The sequence below is a fragment of the Salvelinus namaycush genome, chromosome 30 (genome assembly GCF_016432855.1).
Source record: "Salvelinus namaycush isolate Seneca chromosome 30, SaNama_1.0, whole genome shotgun sequence".
Lineage (NCBI taxonomy): Eukaryota > Metazoa > Chordata > Actinopteri > Salmoniformes > Salmonidae > Salvelinus > Salvelinus namaycush.
The window spans coordinates 35,339,069-35,360,885 of record NC_052336.1 but is presented as its reverse complement, the minus strand read 5'-3'; the positions used below and the strand labels follow the sequence as shown (position 1 = coordinate 35,360,885).

The 21,817-nt window shown below is 40.5% G+C and overlaps 1 protein-coding gene across 1 annotated transcript in view; it reads right to left on the bottom strand.

Annotated features, from left to right (window-relative positions):
* LOC120025103 (ALK tyrosine kinase receptor-like) overlaps positions 1–21,817 on the bottom strand; it is a 151,067-nt gene that overhangs the window by 59,417 nt on the left and 69,833 nt on the right. Inside the window, exons 13-15 of the mRNA XM_038969536.1 lie at positions 8,302–8,392; positions 7,900–7,964; positions 6,684–6,813 (exon numbers count right to left, since the gene is read on the bottom strand). Of these exons, the coding sequence (XP_038825464.1) occupies positions 6,684–6,813; positions 7,900–7,964; positions 8,302–8,392 (286 nt within the window). The remainder of the gene's footprint in view (positions 1–6,683; positions 6,814–7,899; positions 7,965–8,301; positions 8,393–21,817) is intronic.

Sequence of the window (21,817 nt, the reverse complement as noted above, 5' to 3'; positions counted from 1 at the left end):
TTGTTAAGTGTTCTGTTGATTTATTAAATATCTCATTATGGACACTTACCACGCTGCACATTGGTCCGATCCTTGCTACTCCTCTTCAGACGAAGAGGAAATCCGTTACACTTATATCTCCCTCACTAACTTTAAGCGTCAGCTGTCAGAGCAGCTTACCGATTGCCGCAGCTGTACACAGCCCATCTGTAAATAGCCCATCCAATCAACTACCTACCTCATCCCCATATTTGTTTTTCTGCCCTTTTGCACAGCAGTATTTCTACTTGCACATCCTCATCTGCACATATATCACTCCAGTGTAAATTGCGAAATTGTAATTACTTCGCCACTATTGTCCTATTTATTGCCTTACCTCCTTACTACATTTGTATACAGATTTTTCTATTGTGTTATTGACTGTACGTTTGTTTATCCGATGTGTAACTCTGTGTTGTTGTTTATGTCGCACTGCTTTACTTTATCTTGGCCAGTTCGTAGTTGTAAACAAGAACTTGTTCTCAACTGGCCTACCTGGTTAAATAAAGGTGAAATAAAATAAATAAAAATAAATCTTCAGCGCTATGGATTGAATAGAGCTATGGATTGAATAGAGCCCATCGAGAGAGAGAGAGAGAGAGAGAGAGAGAGAGAGAGAGAGAGAGAGAGAGAGAGAGAGAGAGAGAGAGAGAGAGAGAGAGAGACAGACAGACAGACAGACAGACAGACAGACAGACAGACAGACAGACAGACAGACAGACAGACAGACAGACAGACAGACAGACAGTAAATCAAATCAAATCAAACAGACAGACAGTAAATCAAATCAAATCAAATCAAACAGACAGACAGTAAATCAAATCAAATCAAATCAGACAGACAGACAGTAAATCAAATCAGTCAGACAGACAGACAGACAGTAAATCAAATCAGTCAGACAGACAGACAGACAGTAAATCAAATCAGTCAGACAGACAGACAGACAGTAAATCAAATCAGTCAGACAGACAGACAGTAAATCAAATCAGTCAGACAGACAGTAAATCAAATCAGTCAGACAGACAGACAGTAAATCAAATCAGTCAGACAGACAGACAGACAGTAAATCAAATCAGTCAGACAGACAGACAGACAGTAAATCAAATCAGTCAGACAGACAGACAGACAGTAAATCAAATCAGTCAGACAGACAGTAAATCAAATCAGTCAGACAGACAGACAGACAGTAAATCAAATCAGTCAGACAGACAGACAGACAGACAGACAGACAGACAGACAGTAAATCAAATCAGTCAGACAGACAGACAGACAGACAGACAGTAAATCAAATCAGTCAGACAGACAGACAGACAGACAGACAGACAGACAGACAGACAGACAGACAGACAGACAGTAAATCAAATCAGACAGACAGACAGTAAATCAAATCAGTCAGACAGACAGACAGACAGACAGACAGTAAATCAAATCAGACAGACAGACAGACAGACAGACAGACAGACAGACAGACAGACAGTAAATCAAATCAGTCAGACAGACAGACAGACAGACAGACAGACAGACAGACAGACAGTAAATCAGACAGACAGACAGACAGACAGACAGACAGACAGACAGACAGACAGACAGACAGACAGACAGTAAATCAAATCAGACAGACAGACAGACAGACAGACAGACAGACAGACAGACAGACAGACAGACAGACAGTAAATCAAATCAGTCAGACAGACAGACAGACAGACAGACAGACAGACAGTAAATCAAAACAGACAGACAGACAGACAGACAGTAAATCAAATCAGTCAGACAGACAGACAGACAGACAGTAAATCAAATCAGTCAGACAGACAGACAGTAAATCAAATCAGTCAGACAGACAGACAGACAGTAAATCAAATCAGTCAGACAGACAGACAGACAGTAAATCAAATCAGTCAGACAGACAGACAGACAGACAGACAGACAGACAGACAGACAGACAGACAGACAGTAAATCAAATCAGTCAGACAGACAGACAGACAGACAGAGACAGACAGACAGACAGACAGACAGACAGACAGACAGACAGTAAATCAAATCAGTCAGACAGACAGACAGACAGACAGACAGACAGACAGACAGACAGACAGACAGACAGTAAATCAAATCAGACAGACAGACAGTAAATCAAATCAGTCAGACAGACAGACAGACAGACAGTAAATCAAATCAGTCAGACAGACAGACAGACAGACAGAGACAGACAGACAGACAGACAGTAAATCAAATCAGTCAGACAGACAGACAGACAGACAGACAGTAAATCAAATCAGACAGACAGACAGACAGACAGACAGACAGACAGACAGACAGACAGACAGACAGACAGACAGTAAATCAAATCAGTCAGACAGACAGACAGACAGACAGACAGACAGACAGACAGACAGACAGACAGTAAATCAAATCAGTCAGACAGACAGACAGACAGACAGACAGACAGACAGACAGACAGACAGACAGTAAATCAAATCAGACAGACAGACAGACAGACAGACAGACAGACAGACAGACAGACAGACAGTAAATCAAATCAGACAGACAGACAGACAGACAGACAGACAGACAGACAGACAGACAGACAGACAGACAGACAGACAGACAGACAGTAAATCAAATCAGTCAGACAGACAGACAGACAGACAGACAGACAGACAGACAGACAGACAGACAGACAGACAGTAAATCAAATCAGTCAGACAGACAGACAGACAGACAGACAGTAAATCAAATCAGTCAGACAGACAGACAGACAGACAGACAGACAGACAGACAGACAGACAGACAGACAGACAGACAGTAAATCAAATCAGTCAGTCAGTCAGTCAGACAGACAGACAGACAGACAGACAGACAGACAGACAGACAGACAGACAGACAGACAGACAGACAGTAAATCAAATCAGTCAGACAGACAGACAAACAGTAAATCAAATCAGTCAGACAGACAGACAGACAGTAAATCAAATCAGTCAGACAGACTGACAGACAGTAAATCAAATCAGACAGACTGACAGACAGTAAATCAAATCAGTCAGACAGACTGACAGACAGTAAATCAAATCAGTCAGACAGACTGACAGACAGTAAATCAAATCAGTCAGACAGACTGACAGACATTCAAGCTTCTACACACAAAAAAAGGTAGACATACAAAAAGACAAAGAATTAGACTGATAAAAGATTAAAGAAGACATAGACATGACAGACATGCAGATAGGTTGACCAACTGGCAGACAGATTCCCAAACAAAACGGAGACAGATTTACTGCAGAGCACAGCAGCCAAACAGCTGTTGCATCCTTTGTTGTTCCTCTGTTAGCTTTCAGATTGAAAGAGTTAGTTTACTCTGTGAAGTACCTCTATCTTAATTAAGGATCGGACCCTTTTAAAAAAATGTTTTTGCCTAAAATGACATACCCAAATCTAATCAATGTAAGCAAAGCTCCACAACCAAGACTAACAAAGAACCAGCAACATGCATTCCCCGCCCATCTGAGGATCTGCCGTTTTCAGAATATATTTCCTGTGTTTGAGGGGTGAACAATCCACTTGTCACTAAAATTTAGCTGGATTGATAGCTTTCATTTTACTCCTGTGACTCTTTCATAATCTTGCTTGTGCCTGTTTTTTTTTTCTCATTAACGTTATGTTAATGTTTGTAATGACCTTTCTATCAAACACACCCGGTAATGGCTCAATGGAATATTGTCTTTCTGTTGAATCTATAAGAACACTAAAGCTTCGTCTGGGAGTTAGCGCATCGTCTCGACACGTACAGTACATCACAAGCAAGAGAATAAACATATATTTATTTTGATGGGTGTTCATTTTTTTGTGGAATTGAAAAAAGTAATAATTGAATAGAAGTTGAAATGTTTACTATTGAGATGCAATGAAAGTGACTTCCGAAAATGAACACTTGGATTATAGTGACATTATGTATAGATCGGTATAATCTGACATTTTTTTATTTTTTATTTCAGCCCCAGCTGTTGCTGACAGGTGCATAAAATCAAGCACACAGTCATGCAATCTCCATAGACAAACATTAGCAGTAGAATAGTCTTACTGAAGAGCTCAATGACTTTCAATGTAGCACCGTCATATGATGCCACAATTCCAACAAGTCAGTTCATCAAATCTCTGCTCTGCTAGAGCTGCCGTGGTCAACTGTAAGTGGAGACGTCCAGGCGCAACCACTGCTCAGCCGCGAAGTGGTAAACCACAGAACGGGGACACCGAGTGCTGAAGCGTGTAGCGACACTCACTACCGAGTTCCAAACTGCCTCTAGAAGCAACGTCAGCACAAGAACTGTTAGTCGGGAGCTTCATGAAATGGGTTTCCATGGCCGAGCAGCCGCACACAAGCCTAAGATCCCCATACGCAATGCCAAGCGTGAGCTGGAGAGGTGTAAAACTCGCCGCAATTGGACTCTGGAGCAGTGGAAACGTGTTCTCTGGAGTGATGAATTACGCTTCACAATCTGGCAGTACGAACCTGAGTTTGGCGGATGCCAGGTGATCATTACCTGCCCCAATGCATTGTGTAAACTGTAACGTTTGGTGGAGGAGGCATAATGGTCTGGGGCTATTTTTCATGGTTCGGCCTAGGCCTCTTAGTTCCAGTAACGCTACAGCATACTATGAAATTCGAGACAATTCTGTGCTTCCAACTTTGTGATAACAGTTTGGGGAAGGCCCTTTCCTGTTTCAGCTTGGCAGGTCCATACAGAAATGGTCCCCACAACAATGTTCCAACATCTAGTACAGTGGGCCTTGCAAAAGTATTCATCCTCCTTGGCGTTTTTCCTATTTTGTTGCATTAAAACCTGTAATTTAAAATGGATATTTATTTGGATTTCATGTAATGGACATACACAAAATAGTCTGAATTGGTGAAGTAAAATGAAAAAAATTACTTGTTTTAAAAAGTTAAAAAAAAAAAAAAACTGAAAAGTGGTCCATGCATATGTATTCACCCCCTTTGCTATGAAGCCCCTAAATAAGATCTGGTGGAACCAATTACCTTCCGAAGTCACATAATTAGTTAAATAAAGTCAACCTGTGTGCAACCTGTGTCACATGATCTGTCACATGATCTCAGTGTATATATACACCTGTTCTGAAAGGCCCCAAAGTTTGCAACACCACTAAGCAAGTGGCACCATGAAGAAAAAGGAGCTCTCCAAACAGGTCAGGGACAAAGTTGTGGAAAAGTACAGATCAGATACTTTGATAATCCCACGGAGCACCATTAAATCCATTATTTAAAAAATGGAAAGAATTTGGCACCACAACTAACCTGCCTAGAGAGTTCTGCCCACCAAAACTCCAAGGAAAGGAAAATTCTATGTCTGGGGCAAACCCAACAACTCTCATCACCCCGAGAACACCATCCCCACAGTGAAGCATGGTGGTGGCAGCATCATGCTGTGGGGATGTTTTTCATTGGCAGGGACTGGGAAACTGGTCAGAATTGAAGGAATGATGGATGGCGCTAAATACAGGGAAATTAATTAGGGAAACCTGTTTCAGTCTTCCAGAGATTTGAGACTGTGACGGAGGTTCACCTTCCAGCAGGACAATGACCTTAAGCATACTGCTAAAGCAACACTCGAGTGGTTTAAGGGGAAACATTTAAATGTCTTGGAATGGCCTAGTCAAAGCCCAGACCTCAATCCAATTGAGAATCTGTGGTTTAACTTAAAGATTGCTGTACACCAGCGGCACCCATCCAACTTGAAGGAGCTGGAGCAGTTTTGCCTTGAAGAATGGGCAAAAGTCCCAGTGGCTAGATGTGCCAAGGTTATAGAGACATACCCCAAGAGAATTGCAGCTGTAATTGCTGCAAAAGGTGGCTCTACAAAGTATTGACTTGGGGGGGTGAATAATGATGAATGCTCAAGTTCTTTTTTTGGGGGGGTCTTATTTCTTGTTTGTTTCACAATAGAAATTTGCATCTTCAACGTGGTAGGCATGTTGTGTAAATTAAATGATACAAACCCACCAGAAATACATTTGAATTCCAGGTTGTAAGAACAAAATAGTAAAAATGCCAAAGGGGTGAATACTTTCGCAAGCCACTTTAGAAAGCCTTCCCAGAAGAGCAGACGTCCACATACTTTGGTCATGTAGTGTTTATGCTAATATACCTAGTGTATTTATGCAAATTAGGCACATACAATTTTATTCAAACAAAATATTAAAAGAATACCTGATACCATTAGAGAATATACTGTATATATGAATGCATTCTAAGAAACAACATTTTTAATTTTACAATAAATTGAATACCTGAATTCCACCAAAATCCCTGAACTTCATTCTTTATCTGTCCGTTGCCAGTAAAATATTTTAAGTGCTATTATCCAGTCAATATGTGATTGAAAAAAAAAAAAAAAAGTTATCCACTGTCCAACTGTTGCATTTCTTACAATTGTTTTTCAAACCTTTTAACAATTTGGAAATTTAGTCCAACTTACTTGTCAAGATTTCAGAAATCTCTGCTCCAAGGTACCATCTCTGGCTGTTGTGACTTAGAGCAAGACAACATATTCCTATAACAAAAACACTTGCGCTGTGCACTAAAGCACTACCGCTCTGAACTAACGCACTGTACATTTTGAAAATACGGGGACAAACTGGCAACTGAACTGACCAGTCTGGGCCGCGTCTCTCTCAGGAAACTCTTGAGGTCTCCTCCAGCCATCAATTCCAATAGGATGAAGCGTGGTAGGTCCTGTAGACTCACCCCTATACACCGCACTATGTTCAGGTGGCTGAATTTACTGCAGGGGGAGAGGGAGAAAAGAGAGGGGAAGGAATGGAGGGAGGAGAGGGAAAGACAGAGAGGGGGAAGAAGGAAAGAAGGGAGAGAGTGGGGGATGAGGGGAAAGGAAGCGAGATTACAGTACATGGTTGCTGAAGAATAGTCTCCCATGGAGCATGTTTGCAATATGTCTTCAACCAAAAGCTGTGTGTAGGTGTGTGTGTGTGTGTGAGAGAGAGAGAGATATAGAGAGTGTTTGAGTGCGTGCGTGTGCTTAGGTTTGTGACTGTAACTAGGTTTCCATCCAATTGCCGACAGATTTTCATGTTAATATTCAAAAATCTGCATAAAAACAATATGAAAATGTTTCCATCAGTGATTTGTTGTATAAAAGGCTGTGCGTGATGAGGTAGTTCACATAAAAATAACTTTTGTGGTTAAAGTCCCATGTACCAAATAAAAAAACATAAGTTAGATGCGTTTCCATCACATTTTCAACTCCACTGACAGTTTGTCACTAAAACTGTTGCGTTTTATAGCATATCGTATGCACCCCATCTGGTTTTGGAGCATGCTCTCTAGACAACAGTTAGCTGACAAAATGGGGGTAGGTTATATAATGAAATGGAATGAGACCAACGTCATTTTTATTTGATAATTGGCAGTCAAGTGTTTATCATCGTGTCACGAGCATTGAAATAAAACCCTAGATATTTATTGGAAATGTGCATGAAGCTCATCACCGTCCATCACTTAACCACCAGGAAAGTTAATCAAAACTACTTCATCTTCCTATAAACTCTAATGCTTTTCCACGTTGTAGTGGTACCACAATGGAGCATATCATTGGGTGGCTTTAAGTTTACTTCGATACGATGGTTTATTATATAAATAACTACGCATAAAATAGTTTCCACCGCAATTGTCCCATAATTAATTTTACCGACACAAAAAGATCCCACCATGTCGAACGAACAAATTGTCTGTCAACATTTGTGAAATTGTACCAACACTTTATGTTTCCATCACACCTGTTGTGATTTATTTGCATACGGTATGACTTTGCTTGCATGAAAACTGTGGATGGAAACGTGGTTTGTGTTACCTGATAATGAGAGCCTCCATGACAAAGTCAAGCTCATCCTGCTCAGAGCACACCTCAGGGAGTGTCTATAGGGGACGCACACAGAACACACAATGAGGACATTCAGAGAGAACATAGACAATGCTGTGTAGACAGATGTGCAGAACTAAGGATAAATCTGCACAGTGGGGCTCATTGCAGAGCTCCATCGAAAAAGTGACCTGAATCTCAAATAGGACTCCCCTGCCTAAATAAAGGTTCAATAAAAAATCAACATAAGCTCAAACACTGAAATGTTTGTGAATAAAATATGTACCCAATACACACACATTCTTGCTGATATTACAGATGAATGAGGCCCAGTATATTCTGTGTGTAAGTTTGTTTGTTTATTTCTTGTTTTTTGTTTGTGTCAGGGCTCACCTTGACTGCTACTTGCATGGGACTGGGCTCTCCAGGTATCCCCGCTGCCATCCCTTCATACACCTCACCGAAGGCACCATGTCCTAGACCCCTATACACATACAAGGAAGAACATGCACACATGCAAGCACGCACACACACAGACAAACAAAAGGGCTCACAAACTTTGAGATGCATATTTGTAAGATCATGTCTTATAGACCAAAAGTAAAGCGAAAGCATCCCTCCATAATGCCTTCATAATGCACCCACAGTACACACTACAACATACGATGGCTTGCGAAAGTATTCACTCCCCTTGGCATTTTTCCTATTTTGTTGCCTTACAACCTGGAATTAAAATAGATTTTTGGGGGGTTTGTATCATTTGATTTACACAACATGCCAACCACGTTGAAGTGAAACAAAAAATAAATAAAACAAAAAAACTGAAAACTTGAGCGTGCACAACTATTCACCCCCCCAAAGTCAATACTTTGTAGAGCCACCAATTGCAACAATTACAGCTGCAAGTCTCTTGGGGTATGTCTCTATAAGCTTGGCATATCTAGCCACTGGGATTTTTGCCCATTCTTCAAGGCAAAACTGCTCCAGCTCCTTCAAGTTGGATGGGTTCCACTGGTGTACAGCAATCTTTAAGTTATACCACAGATTCTCAATTGGATTGAGGTCTGGGCTTTGACTAGGCCATTCCAAGACATTTAAATGTTTCACTTAAATCACTCGAATGTTGCTTTAGCAGTATGCTTAGGGTCATTGGGATGGCAGGTAGCATGGTGGTCAGAGCGTTGAACTAGTAACCGAATGGTTGCAAGATCAAATCCCTGAGCTGACAAGGTGAAAATCTGTCGTTCTGCCTCTGAACAAGGCAATTAACCCACTGTTCCTAGGCCATCATTGAAAATAAGAATTGGTTCTTAACTGACTTGCCTAGTTAAAGGTGGTACAATTATGAGGGAATTGAGTTACTGTCAAAATACGGCATATCTGTAGACACACCTCTGCCATACCTTCATGTTTTTGATATCCACCCCAAACGAATAGTTGGTGAATAGCATAATATTCGCATGCTTAAGTTCAACGTCCGGATACGGATAGAGAGAATTTTGCATAAAAAGGGAATTGTTCCATTTACGCGCACAATAACTCGACGGAATTCCCCCCTAGGCACATAGTGCCTATTGAAAGTGTACACACCCCTCGCAGTTTTGTCACAGTTTGCTGCCTGAAACTTCTATCTAAAAAATGATTAAACTAGATGTCTTTCCTACAGATCCACACAATCTACTGCATTTTCAAAGTGAAAGACAAAGTATAGAAGGTTTTTTTAAATGAATAACTTAATAACAAACTTAAAACGAAGATGTCTTGATTGCGAATGTCTTCACAACCCAGAATTGATACTTGGTGGAAGCCCCTTAGGCAGCAATTTCAGCTGTAAATAATTTTGAATAAGATTCTACCAACTCTACACAACTCTTAGGGCAACATACAGTGCATTCGACAAGTATTCAGACCCCTTGACGTTTTCCCCCCAAATGTTTAAATACAGCCTTAATCTTAAATGGATTAAATACATGTTTATCCTCATCAAACCTACACACAATACCCCATAATGACAAAGTGAAAACAGGTTTTAAGAAATGTTTGCACATTTATTAAAAATAAAAAAAACAGAAATACCTTATTTACATAAGTATTCAGACCCTTTGCTATGAGACTCAAAATTGAGCTCAGGTGCATCTTGTTTCCATTGATCGTCCTTGAGATGTTTCCCCAACTTGATTGGAGTCCACCTTTGTTATATTCAATTGATTGGACATGATTTGGAAAGGTACACACCTGTCTATATAAGGTCCCACAGTTGACAGTGCACGTCAGAGTAAAAACCAAGCCATGAGGTCGAAGGAATTGTCCATAGAACTCCAAGACAGGATTGTGTTGAGACACAGATCTGAGGAAGGGTTCCAAAACATTTTTTGTTGGTGATGTCTAATGTCCTTTGCTCGTGTTTCTTGGCCCAAGCAAGTCTCTTCTTATTATTGGTGTCATTTAGTAGTGGTTTCTTTGCAGCAATTAAACCAAGAAGGCCTGATTCACAGTCTCCTCTGAACAGTTGATATTGAGATTTGGCTGTTACTTGAACTCTGTGAAGCATTTATTTGGCCTGCAATTTCTGAACTTATCCTCTGCAAAAGAGTTAATTCTGGGTCTTCCATTTCTGTGGCGGACCTCATGAGAGCCTGTTTCACCATAGTGCTTGATGGTATTTGCAACTGCACTTGAAGAAACTATCAAAGTTCTTGAAATGTTCCGTATTAACTGACCTTCATGTCTTAAAGTAATGACGGACTGTCGTTTATCTTTGCTTATTTGAGCTGTTCTTGCCATAATATGTACTTGGTCGTTTACCACATAAGGCTATCTTCTGTATACCACCACTACCTTGTCACAACACAACTGATTGGCTCAAACGCATTAAGAAGGAAAGAAATTCCACATATTAACTTTTAACAAGGCACACCTGTTAATGAATTGAAATGCATTCCAGGTGACTTCCTCGTGAAGCTGGTTGAGAGAATGCCAAGAGTATGCAAAGCTGTCAAGGCAAAGGGTGGCTATTTGAAGAATCTCAAATATAAAATATATTTTGATTTGATTAACACTTTTTTGGTTACTACATGATTACATATGTGTTATTTCATAGTTTTGATGTCTTCACTATTATTCTACAATGTAGAAAATAGTACAAATAAAGAAAAACCCTTGAATGAGTAGGTGTTCTAAAACTTTTGAACGGTAGTGTATGTAAATGTGATATTTCAGTTTATTTTTCATTTAATTTTTTTAAACCAGTTTTTTCTTTGTCATTATGGGGTGTTGTGTGTAGATTGATGAAGGGAAACAACTATTTAATCCATTTTAGAATAAAGCTGCAACGTAACAAATTGTGGAAAATTTGAAGTGGTCTGAATATTTTCTCAATGCATTCATTGTTTTGTAAAAATTGTAAAAAGTTCAGTAATTTTGGTTGGGAATCATTGATGGACAGCAGTCTTTGAATTTTAAGCAGATTTAAAGTTAGGACTGAGACTGGATCGCTGGGGAACAGTCAACACCTCTTGGAAAAACATTCTGGTATGTCTTTGGCATTCAATTTGTATAATTGTCCCTCTGAAAAATAAAGAGACAGGATTTCCTCTAACTTTTTACCTGGGCTTTGATCCTTTCGTATATATTTTGATCCTGATAAACTCCCAGTCCCTACCTGTGACTTGCATACCCACAACATAATGCTGCCATCACAATACTTGAAAATACAGAGAGTTTCACGTCTTGAAGCTGCAGGAATTGAACCGACAACCTTGCGTATCTAACGCCATACTTTTACCGACTGAGTCACACAGGACCAGAAATCATATTTTCAGTCATCTTTAAGTGGAATGTTAATTGTTCCTCCTGCTTTGCAAAGTAGAGCAATTCAGTTAAATGGACTTCCATGCTAAAATCTAAAGTGCCTTCCTCACATTTGAAAACGGTTTAAAAACGGTTCAACCATAGATGAGACAGATGTTAAATCACTGATGAAGGTTACATCACTAATGTATGAATCAGAAGCATCCGGTTCGCATTTCCGCTCAGAGAGGAAGCCCAGTGGCTGGAAATGGGAGAAGATCGAGCGAGATGGATTTTGTCTGACATTGTGCTAATTTTCTCATCAATTAAACAGTTTTCTGATCCTAAAAGTAGGATATGTTATGATCAGAGTGGGTTACGTTTTGTAGAGTTTACCCTTTGCCAAAGTTTTTTTTAAATTGCGTTGTTCAGAAGGAGTGTAAGGACTAATTGAGTTATTGCACACGCGCACTTCACAGAGTAGGCGTTCCCGAACGGAAATATGCAAATACATGCTAGAACAAACCAATAGGATCTCGCTAGCTCTTGCTTGGCTCTGCCCACCTCCTTGCTTGTTCTACCCACTATGATTAATTTGCTTCCATTGGAAACAACAGGCTGTGGTCTATCTTGGGTTAGTTATAAATGTCTTTGTTTCAACCTTATTATTATATGATACATACTGTAGTTTTATACGGTAACGTTTCCTGTACTAACATGCTGCGATGTCCTCACAAAGCACCAGCATTTCAGCTGACCCAGTGACCCCTGAAAGCCATGGCATTTATTGGTCGGGGAGTCAGTACTTAAGATGCCAAAGAAGGTTAGATCACTGTGAAAGGCTAAGCTTTTTGGTACACATACTGTCCATAGGCCCACTTTCCTTCCACCCAATACTCAATGACATCAACTGTGAATGCTTACTGCTGTAGTACAGTGCCTTGCAAAAGTATTCACCCCCTTGGCGTTTTTCCTATTTTGTTGCATAACAACCTGTAATTTAAATGGATTTTTATTTGGATTTCATGTAATGGACATACACAAAATAGTCTGAATTGGTGAAGTAAAATGAAAAAAATGACTTGTTTAAAAAAATTCTAGAAAATTAAAAACTGAAAAGCAGTCTATGCATATGTATTCACCCCCTTTGCTATGAATCCCCTAAATAAGATCTGGTGCAGCCAATTAACTTCAGAAGTCACATAGTTAGTTAAATAAAGTCTGCCTGTGTGCAAAGTGTCACATGTTCTGTCACATGATCTACGTATATATACGCCTGTTCTGAATGGCCACAGAGTCTGCAACACCACGAAGCAAGGGGCACAACCAAGCACGCGGCACTATGAAGACCAAGGAACTCTCCAAACAGGTCAGGGACAAAGTAGTGGAGAAGTACAGATCATTATTAAAAGATGGAAAGAATATATGGCACCACAACAAACCTATCAAGAGAGGGCTGCCCACCAAAATGCACGGACCAGGCAAGGAGGGCATTAATCAGAGAGGCAACAAAGAAACCAAAGATAACCCCGAAGGAGCTGCAAAGCTCCACAGCGGAGATTGGAGTATCTGTCCATAGGACCACTTTAAGCCGTACACTCCACAGAGCTGTGCTTTATGGAAGAGTGGCCAGAAAAAAGCAATTTCTTAACTTCTCTAGGGTAGGGGGCAGCATTCGGAATTTTGGATGAAAAGCATGCCCAAATTAATCTGCCAGCTACTCATCCCCAAAAGATAAGATATGCATATTATTAGTAGATTTAGATAGAAAACACTCTTAAGTTTCTAAAACTGTTTGAATCATGTCTGTGACTAAAACAGAACTTATTTAGCAGGCGAAACCCCGAGGACAACCATTCAGATTTTTTTTTTTTGAGGTCACTCTCTTTTCAATGGATTTTCATTGGGAAACCAAATTTCTAAGGGACCTGCTTGCAGTTCCTACCGCTTCCACTGGATGTCAACAGTCTTTAGAAATTGGTTGAGGTTATTCCTTTGTGTAATGAAGAAGTATGACCATCTTGAAGGAGAGTCACTCTAGGTGTCCTGTTTGCTAGAGGCGCATGACCAGAAAGTTAGCTGTAGTCGGTTTTAATTCCTGTATTGAACACAGATCATCCCGTCTTCAATTTTATCGATTATTAACCTGTTAGGCGGGCTGTCCCGACATCGGTACACTTATGACAACATCCAGCTCTATTGCAGGGCGCGAAATTCAAAATCTATTTTTTAAAAATATTTAACTTTCACACATTAACAAGTCCAATACAGCATTTGAAAGATAAACATCTTGTTAATCCAGCCAACGTGTCCGATTTTTAAAATGTTTTACAGCAAAAACACCACGTATATTTATGTTAGTTCACCACCAAATACAAAAGAGGACAGACATTTTTCACAGCACAGGTAGCATGCACAAAGCCAACCTAACTAACCAAGATCCAACCAAACAAACCTAGAAACAACTTCCTCAGATGACAGTCCTATAACATGTTACACAATAAATCTATATTTTGTTCGAAAAATTTGCATATTTGAGCTCTAAATCAGTTTTACATTGATGCTACCATCATAGCTACAGTCAGAAATAGCACGGGAGTAGCCAGAGTAAATACAGACACCAACGTCAACTACCTAATTACTCATCATAAAACATTTCAGAAAAATATATGGTGTATAGCAAAATGAAAGACAAAGATCTTGTGAATACAGACAATATTTCCGATTTTCTAAGTGTTTTACAGCGAAAACACAATATATCGTTATATTAGCTTACTGCAATGGCTAACACACAAACAGCATTGATTCCAAGTAATCGGTAGCGATAGCACAGCTCGACAGATATATTAAATAGCATCCCAAATTGGGTCCTTATCTTTGTTGATCTTCCATCAGAATGTTGTAAAGGGGTCCATTGTCCAGTACCGTCTTTGTTTGAATCCAGAACGAACTATTTCCCTCTTGGTTTAGCAAGCACACTGGCCGTGCGGCGCTAACCTCTCCTTCTTGAAAAAATACTTCCAACGCATCACGTCTAATGTCCCGAATAAATTTCAATAATATAATTAAACTATATTGAAAAAACATACTTTAGGGTGATATTGTGGCATGTATCAAGTAAAATCGAAGCCGGAGAATATATTCACCTATAACGACAGTTTTCCAGGAGGCAATACAAGGTCCAACTTCGCGCCTTGGAGAAAAAAAATTGTGGCGGTCCTCTCACTCCAAGAGGCTGTATTCAATCCCTGAACGAGATATTCAAGTCCTTTCTGCTCTCACTTCCGCATGACACCCAGGGGAAGGCGTATGACGTGTTTCTATGGTCCCAAGTGACATGCCCTTTTATAGACAAGCTCTTGAAAAGAGACCTCGCATTTGGAAATCTCACTTCAGGATAGGAAATGGGCTGCAGAAAGAGTTCTGGTTCACTTAGAGAAATAATTCAAACGGTTTAAGAAACTAGAGAGTGTTTTCTATCCAATAGAAATGATAATATGCATATTGTACGAGCAAGAATTGAGTAGGAGGCCGTTTGAAATGGCCACCTATTTTCAGGTTACTCAGTGCTGCCCCTTGCAGCCATAAGAAGTTAACGTTAAAAAATACCTAAAGTTGTATTGCAAAAGTAGTTTGAAATGTTTTGGCAAAGTTTACAGGTAACCTTTGAGATATTTTGTAGTCACGTTTGAGCAAGTTGGAAACGGTGTTTTTCTGGATCAAACGTGCCAAATAAATGGACATTTTGGATATATATCGACGGAATTAATCGAACAAAAGGACCATTTGTGATGTTTATGGGACCTATTGGAGTGCCAACAACAGAAGCTCGTCAAAGGTAAGGCATGAATTATATTTTTATTTCTGCGTTTTGTGTCGCGCCTGGAGGGTTGAAATATGCTTCTCTCTGTTTTTGTTTACTATTGTGCTATCCTCAGATAATAGCATCCTTTGCTTTCACAGAAAACCCTATTTGAATTCTGACATGTTGGCTGGATTCACAACCAGTGTAGCTTTAATTTGGTATCTTTCATGAGTGATTTAATGAAAGTTAGATTTTTATAGTAATTAATTTGAATTTGGCGCTCTGCATTTTCTCTGGCTTTTTGCCAGGTGAGACAGTAGTGTCCCGCCTAAACTCAGATTTTTGGATATAAATACGAACTTTACCAAACAAAACATACATGTATTGTGTAACATGAAGTCCTATGAGTGTCATCTGATGAAGATCATCAAAGGTTAGTGATTAATTTTATCTCTATTTCTGCTTTTTGTTACTCCTCTCTTTGGCGGGAAAATGGCTGTCTTTTCCTGTCTTTTCCTGGCTCATACCTAACATAATTGTTTGGTGTGTTTTTGTCGTAAAACCTTTTTGAAATTGGACACTTTGGCTGGATTTACAACAACTGTATCTTTAAAATGGTGTAAAATACTTGTATGTTTGAGGAATTTAAATTCTGGGATTTCTTTTGTTTTGAATTTGGCGCCCTGCAGATTCACTGGCTGTTGACGAGGTGGATGCAGGGCAATTCTTGAGGGAAACCTGTTTCAGTCTTCCAGAGATTTGAGACTGTGACAGAGGTTCACATTCCAGCAGGACAATTTAAGTTTTATTTTACCTTTATGTACCTCTCTCGGATATGTGGGACGCTAGCGTCCCGCATGGCCAACATCCAGTGAAAAGGCAGAGCGCCAAATTCAAATAAATTAGTATAAACATTTTACTTTCATGAAATCACACATGCATTACACCTAATTAAAGCTACACTTGTTGTGAATACAGCCAACGTATCAGATTTCAAAAAGGCTTTACGACGAAAGCACACCAAACGATTATGTTAGGTCAGTACATAGCCCAAAAAAACACAGCCATTTTTCCAGCCAAAGAGAGGAGTCCCAAAAAGCATAAATAGAGATAAAATGAATCACTAACCTTTGATGATCTTCATCAGATGACACTCATAGGACTTCTGATAACATATTTATTGTATAGCATATGTTTTGTTAGAAAAATGTGCATATTTCAGGTATAAATCATAGTTTACCATTGCAGCCACCATCACAACTCTCACCAAAGCAACTAGAATAACTACAGAGACCAACGTGAATTACCTAAATACTCATCATAAAACATTTCTGAAAAATACACAGCGTACAGCAAATGAAAGACAAAGATCTTGTGAATCTAGCCAATATTTCAGATTTTTTAAGTGTTTTACAGCGAAAACACAATATAGCATTATATTAGCTTACTACAATAGCCAACCACACAACAGCATTGATTCAAGCCAACAATAGCGATAACGAATAAACCAGCAAAAGATATTAATTTTTTCACTAACCTTCTCAAACTTCTTCAGATGACAGTCCTATAACATCATATTACACAATACATATAGAGTTTGTTCGAAAATGTGCATATTTAGCGGCACAAATCGTGGTTATACAATATGAATAGTAGCCAAAATGCAAACAAAATGTCGGGAGAAATCTTGGGAGAGGCACCTAATCTAATCAGTAACTAATCATAAACTTGACCAAAAAAAATACAGGTTGGACAGCAAATGAAAGATACATTAGTTCTTAATGCAACCGCTGTGTTAGATTTTTAAAATTAACGTTACTACGACATACAGCGTGCGTTAAAGCGAGACCGCACCGAAATTAATGGCGGAATAGTAGATTTACATTTTTCAACAGAACAACGAATTAACTTCATAAATACTTCTTACTTTTTGATGAGCTCCCATCAGAATCTTGGGCAAGTTGTCCTTTGTCCAGAGGAATCGTTGCTCGGTTGTAGATTGTCGCCTTCAACTTTGGAATTAGCAGTAAACATTAGCCATGTGGCGTAGACGTGTCCAACTCACTATAACGCAGCACTAAGAAATATCCGAAAATCGCAATATACTGATATAAACTGATATAACTCGGTTTAAAATAACAACATTATGATGTCTTTAACACCTATATCGAATAAAATCAGAGCCGGATATATCTAAGGCCTATAACGGGAGCTTTCCAGAACGCAATCCTGAGGTCTGTCTTGCGTCATGGCGAATGTTGAAAAGAGTGCACCCCCGGTTCCAAGCTCATTTATATGGCCTCAGATCTGCCTAGCAACTCCATTCCAATTCTCATTGCTTGCTGACATCCAGGGGAAGGCGTATGCAGTGCATGTCGACCAATAGAATACATGCAAATTAATAAACCGACCCTGGAACAGATTGCCTGATTTCAGATTTCTCACTTGCTGACAGGAAGATTGCTCCAACTTGAGTTCTGTTTTACTCTCAGATATAATTCAAACGGTTTTAGAAACTAGAGAGTGTTTTCTATCCAATAGTAATAATAATATGCATATTGTACGAGCAAGAATTGAGTACGAGGCAGTTTAATTTGGGAACGAATTTTTTACAAAGTGAAAACAGCACCCCCTATTGAGAAAAAGTTAAAAACAACCTGAGGATTGATTATAAAAAACGTTTGACATGTTTCTACAAACACTACGGATACTTTTTGGAATTTTCGTCTGCCCTTCAGGACCGGAACGAGCCTGTGGTTTTCTGAACATAACGCGCAAACCAAATGGCGGTTTTTGGTTATAAAACTAATCTTTATCGAACAAAAATAACATTTATTGTGTAACATCCGAAGATCATCAAAGGTAAGCGATTCATTTTATTGCTTTTCTGACTTTCGTGACCAAGCTAATTTGCGGCTAGCTGTTCTTACTGTCTAGTGATTGATAAACTCACAAACGCTTGGATTGCTTTCGCTGTAAAGCATATTTTCAAAATCTGACATGATAGGTGGATTAACAACAAGCTAAGCTGTGTTTTGGTATATTTCGCTTGTGATTTCATGATTATAAATATTTTTAGTATTTTTATTTTATTTGGCGCTCTGCAATTCAGCGGTTGTTTACGAAAATGATTCCGCTAAAGGGATCCGTGCGTCAAGAAGTTAATGCAACCGCTGTGTCAGATTTCAAAAAAGCACACCATGCAATAATCTGAGTACAGCGCTCAGAGCCCAAACAAGCCAAAGAGATATCCGCCATGTTGTGGAGTCAACAAAGTCAGAAATATCATTAGAAATATTCACTTACCTTTGATGATCTTCATCAGAATGCACTCCCAGGAATCCCAGTTCCACAATAAATGTTTGATTTGTTCAATCAAGTCCATCATTTATGTCCAAACACCTCCTTTTGTTCGCGCGTTTAGTACACAATCCAAACTGACGATGCGCTGGCAGGTCCAGGCGAAAGTTCAGACGAAAAGTAATATTACAGTTCGTAGAAACATGTCAAACTAAGTATAGAATCAATCTTTAGGATGTTTTTATCATACATCTTCAATGATGTTCCAACCGGAGAATTCCTTTGTCTTCAGCAATGCAATGGAACGCAAGCTACCTCTCATGTGAATGCACATGACCAGCTCGTGGCACTCTGGCAGACCTCTGACTTAATCCCCTCTCATTCCCCCCTCCTTTATAGTAGAAGCATCAAACAAGGTTTTATAGACTGTTGACATCTAGTGGAAGCCTTAGGAAGTGCAAAATGACCCAATTTCCACTGTATCTTGGATAGGCAAAGAGTTGAAACACTACAAACCTCAGATTTCCAACTTCCTGGTTGGATTTCTTCTCAGGTTTTTGCCTGCCATATGAGTTATGTTATACTCACAGACATCATTCAAACAGTTTTAGAAACTTCAGAGTAGCTTTTAGGACAGAGTAGCAGGCAGTTTACTCTGGGCACCTTTTTATCCAAGCTACTCAATACTGACCCCCTGTCCCAAAGAAGTTAAGCATGAGAAAACCATGAATAAGGTTGAGCGAACCTGCCGGTTCCAAGTGGAAAAAGCAGCTAATTGTAACAATAAATAAAACGGCTCTCTAAAACGGCTCCCTAAATAAAACGGCTCTCTAAAACGGCTCTCATGGCGTGACAGTACCCCTCCACAAAGGTGCGGACTCCCGGCCGCAATCCTGAACCTATAGGGGAGGGTCTGGGTGGGCATCTAATCTCGGTGGCGGCTCCCTACGCTGATTCCTCCGCTTCTGTGGAACCGGACCGTGGATCGTCGCCGTAGACTCCGGACCTTGAATCGTTGCCGGAGGAATCGGACCGTTGATCATCGCCGGAGGCTCTGAACTGGGATCCACCGCATGAGGCTCCGGACTGCAGATCGTCGCTGTAGACTCTGGACTGGGAACCCCCGCTGGAGGCTCTGGACTGGGAACCCCCGCTGGAGGCTCTGGACTGCAGCTCATCACTGAAGACTCCGGACTGCAGATCGTCGCTGGAGGCTCCAGGCTGCGGACCGTCGCTGAAGACTCCGGACTGCGGACCGTCGCTGGAGGCTCCGGACCGTCGCTGGAGGCTCCGGACCGGGGACCGTCGCTGGAGGCTCCGTACGTGGAGCCAGAACAGGTCTCACCGGACTGAGGAGACATACTGGCAGCCTAGTGAGTGGAGCTGCCACAACACATCCTGGCTTTATACTCACTTTAGCTCGGTGAGTGTGGAGAGCTGGCACGGGATGCACTAGGCTATGACGGCGCACTGGAGGCATAGTGCGTAGAGCCGGCGCAGGATATGCTGGGCCGTGGAGGCGCACTGGAGGTCTGGAGCGCAGAGCTGGCACAACGCGTCCTGGCTGAATCCCCCCTGTAGCACGGCAAGTGAAGGGATCTGGAACAGGCCGCACTGGGCTGTGCTGGCGAACTGGGGACACGGGCGCATCACCGCATAACACGGTGCCTGACCAGTCACACGCTCCCCACGGTAAGCTTGGGGAGTTGGCTCAGGTCTGAACCCTGACTCCACCAATCCACCCGTGTGCCCCCCCCCAAAAAATGTTTTTTGCTTGCTACGTTGAGCTAACTCCTCGTAATGTCGCCGTTCCGCTTTCGCTGCCTCTACCTCCTCCTTCGGACGGCGATACTCCCCAGCCCTTGTCCAGGGTCCTGCTCCATCCAGGATTTCCTCCCAGGTCCAGTCCTCCTGACCACGCTGCTTTGTCCATTGGTGGTGGGATCTTCTGTAACGTCGGTCGTTCGAATGAGACCAAGGTGCAGCGTGGTAGGTGTACATAATTTCATTTAAATGTTCCACCAAGTAAAAAACAATAAACAATACAACGAACGAAAAGCTTCGTCGTGCAAACTACATGCACTCAAACAACGACAAGATCCCACACTGGAGGAGGGAAAAATGGCTGCCTAAGTATGATCCCCAATCAGAGACAATGAAAGACAGCAGCCTCTGATTGGGAACCACACTCGGCAAAACACAAAGAAATAGAGAACATAGATTGCCCACCCCAAATCACACCCTGACCTAACCAAATAGAGAAAGAAAACGGCTCTCTAAGGTCAGGGCGTGACACTAATGTATTTTTTCTGATGGAAATAAAAACATTCTCCATGCACTGTAATTTAAAATGTTTAAAGTAATCCATTTGGAGAAGGGGATTGTAAATACACAAAGAAATTGTTTTAGATGATTTTTCCTTATGATCCCTAGACACGAATGAGAAACCATATAGAAACAAACTGAAAATCATATCAACATGACATGTATTGCGGCCCCTTTTCAACAGTGAACTAGACTAAAAATAGCTGTGTCGTTATTCAGAGTTTTTATTGTATGCCCTCATAATTTGCAGGGATGAAATTTGGAGACCCAAGCTATAGGTCTATGCAGCACCAAACCTGCATAGTTGTTTGAATGCGCTTTAGAATGTTTTAATTATATGCAAGGGCTTTTCTCAGTTTTAGGCTATTTTACAATTTGTATCATGTTAAATCTTAGCCACTATCGGCAGCCACCGTCAGTAATACCCACATACATTTATAATTGACACCTTAGTGTTCGTTTCCTTCGTAGGAAACTAGTCTAAATTTGTAATCTTTCTTTTCTCTGTCCCGTGTAGTTGTTCCTGAAAGTCGCTAGCAATAGTGGATCATATAAGGCTCACATTGTGTACTAATTTGTGTCACGTTGGTAACAATGATTCGGGAGACAGGCGCAGGAATGCATAATATTTTTTTATTATTATACCCTAAATTACTGCGTACCGTGTAAAGGCACTGGGACGAAGACCAA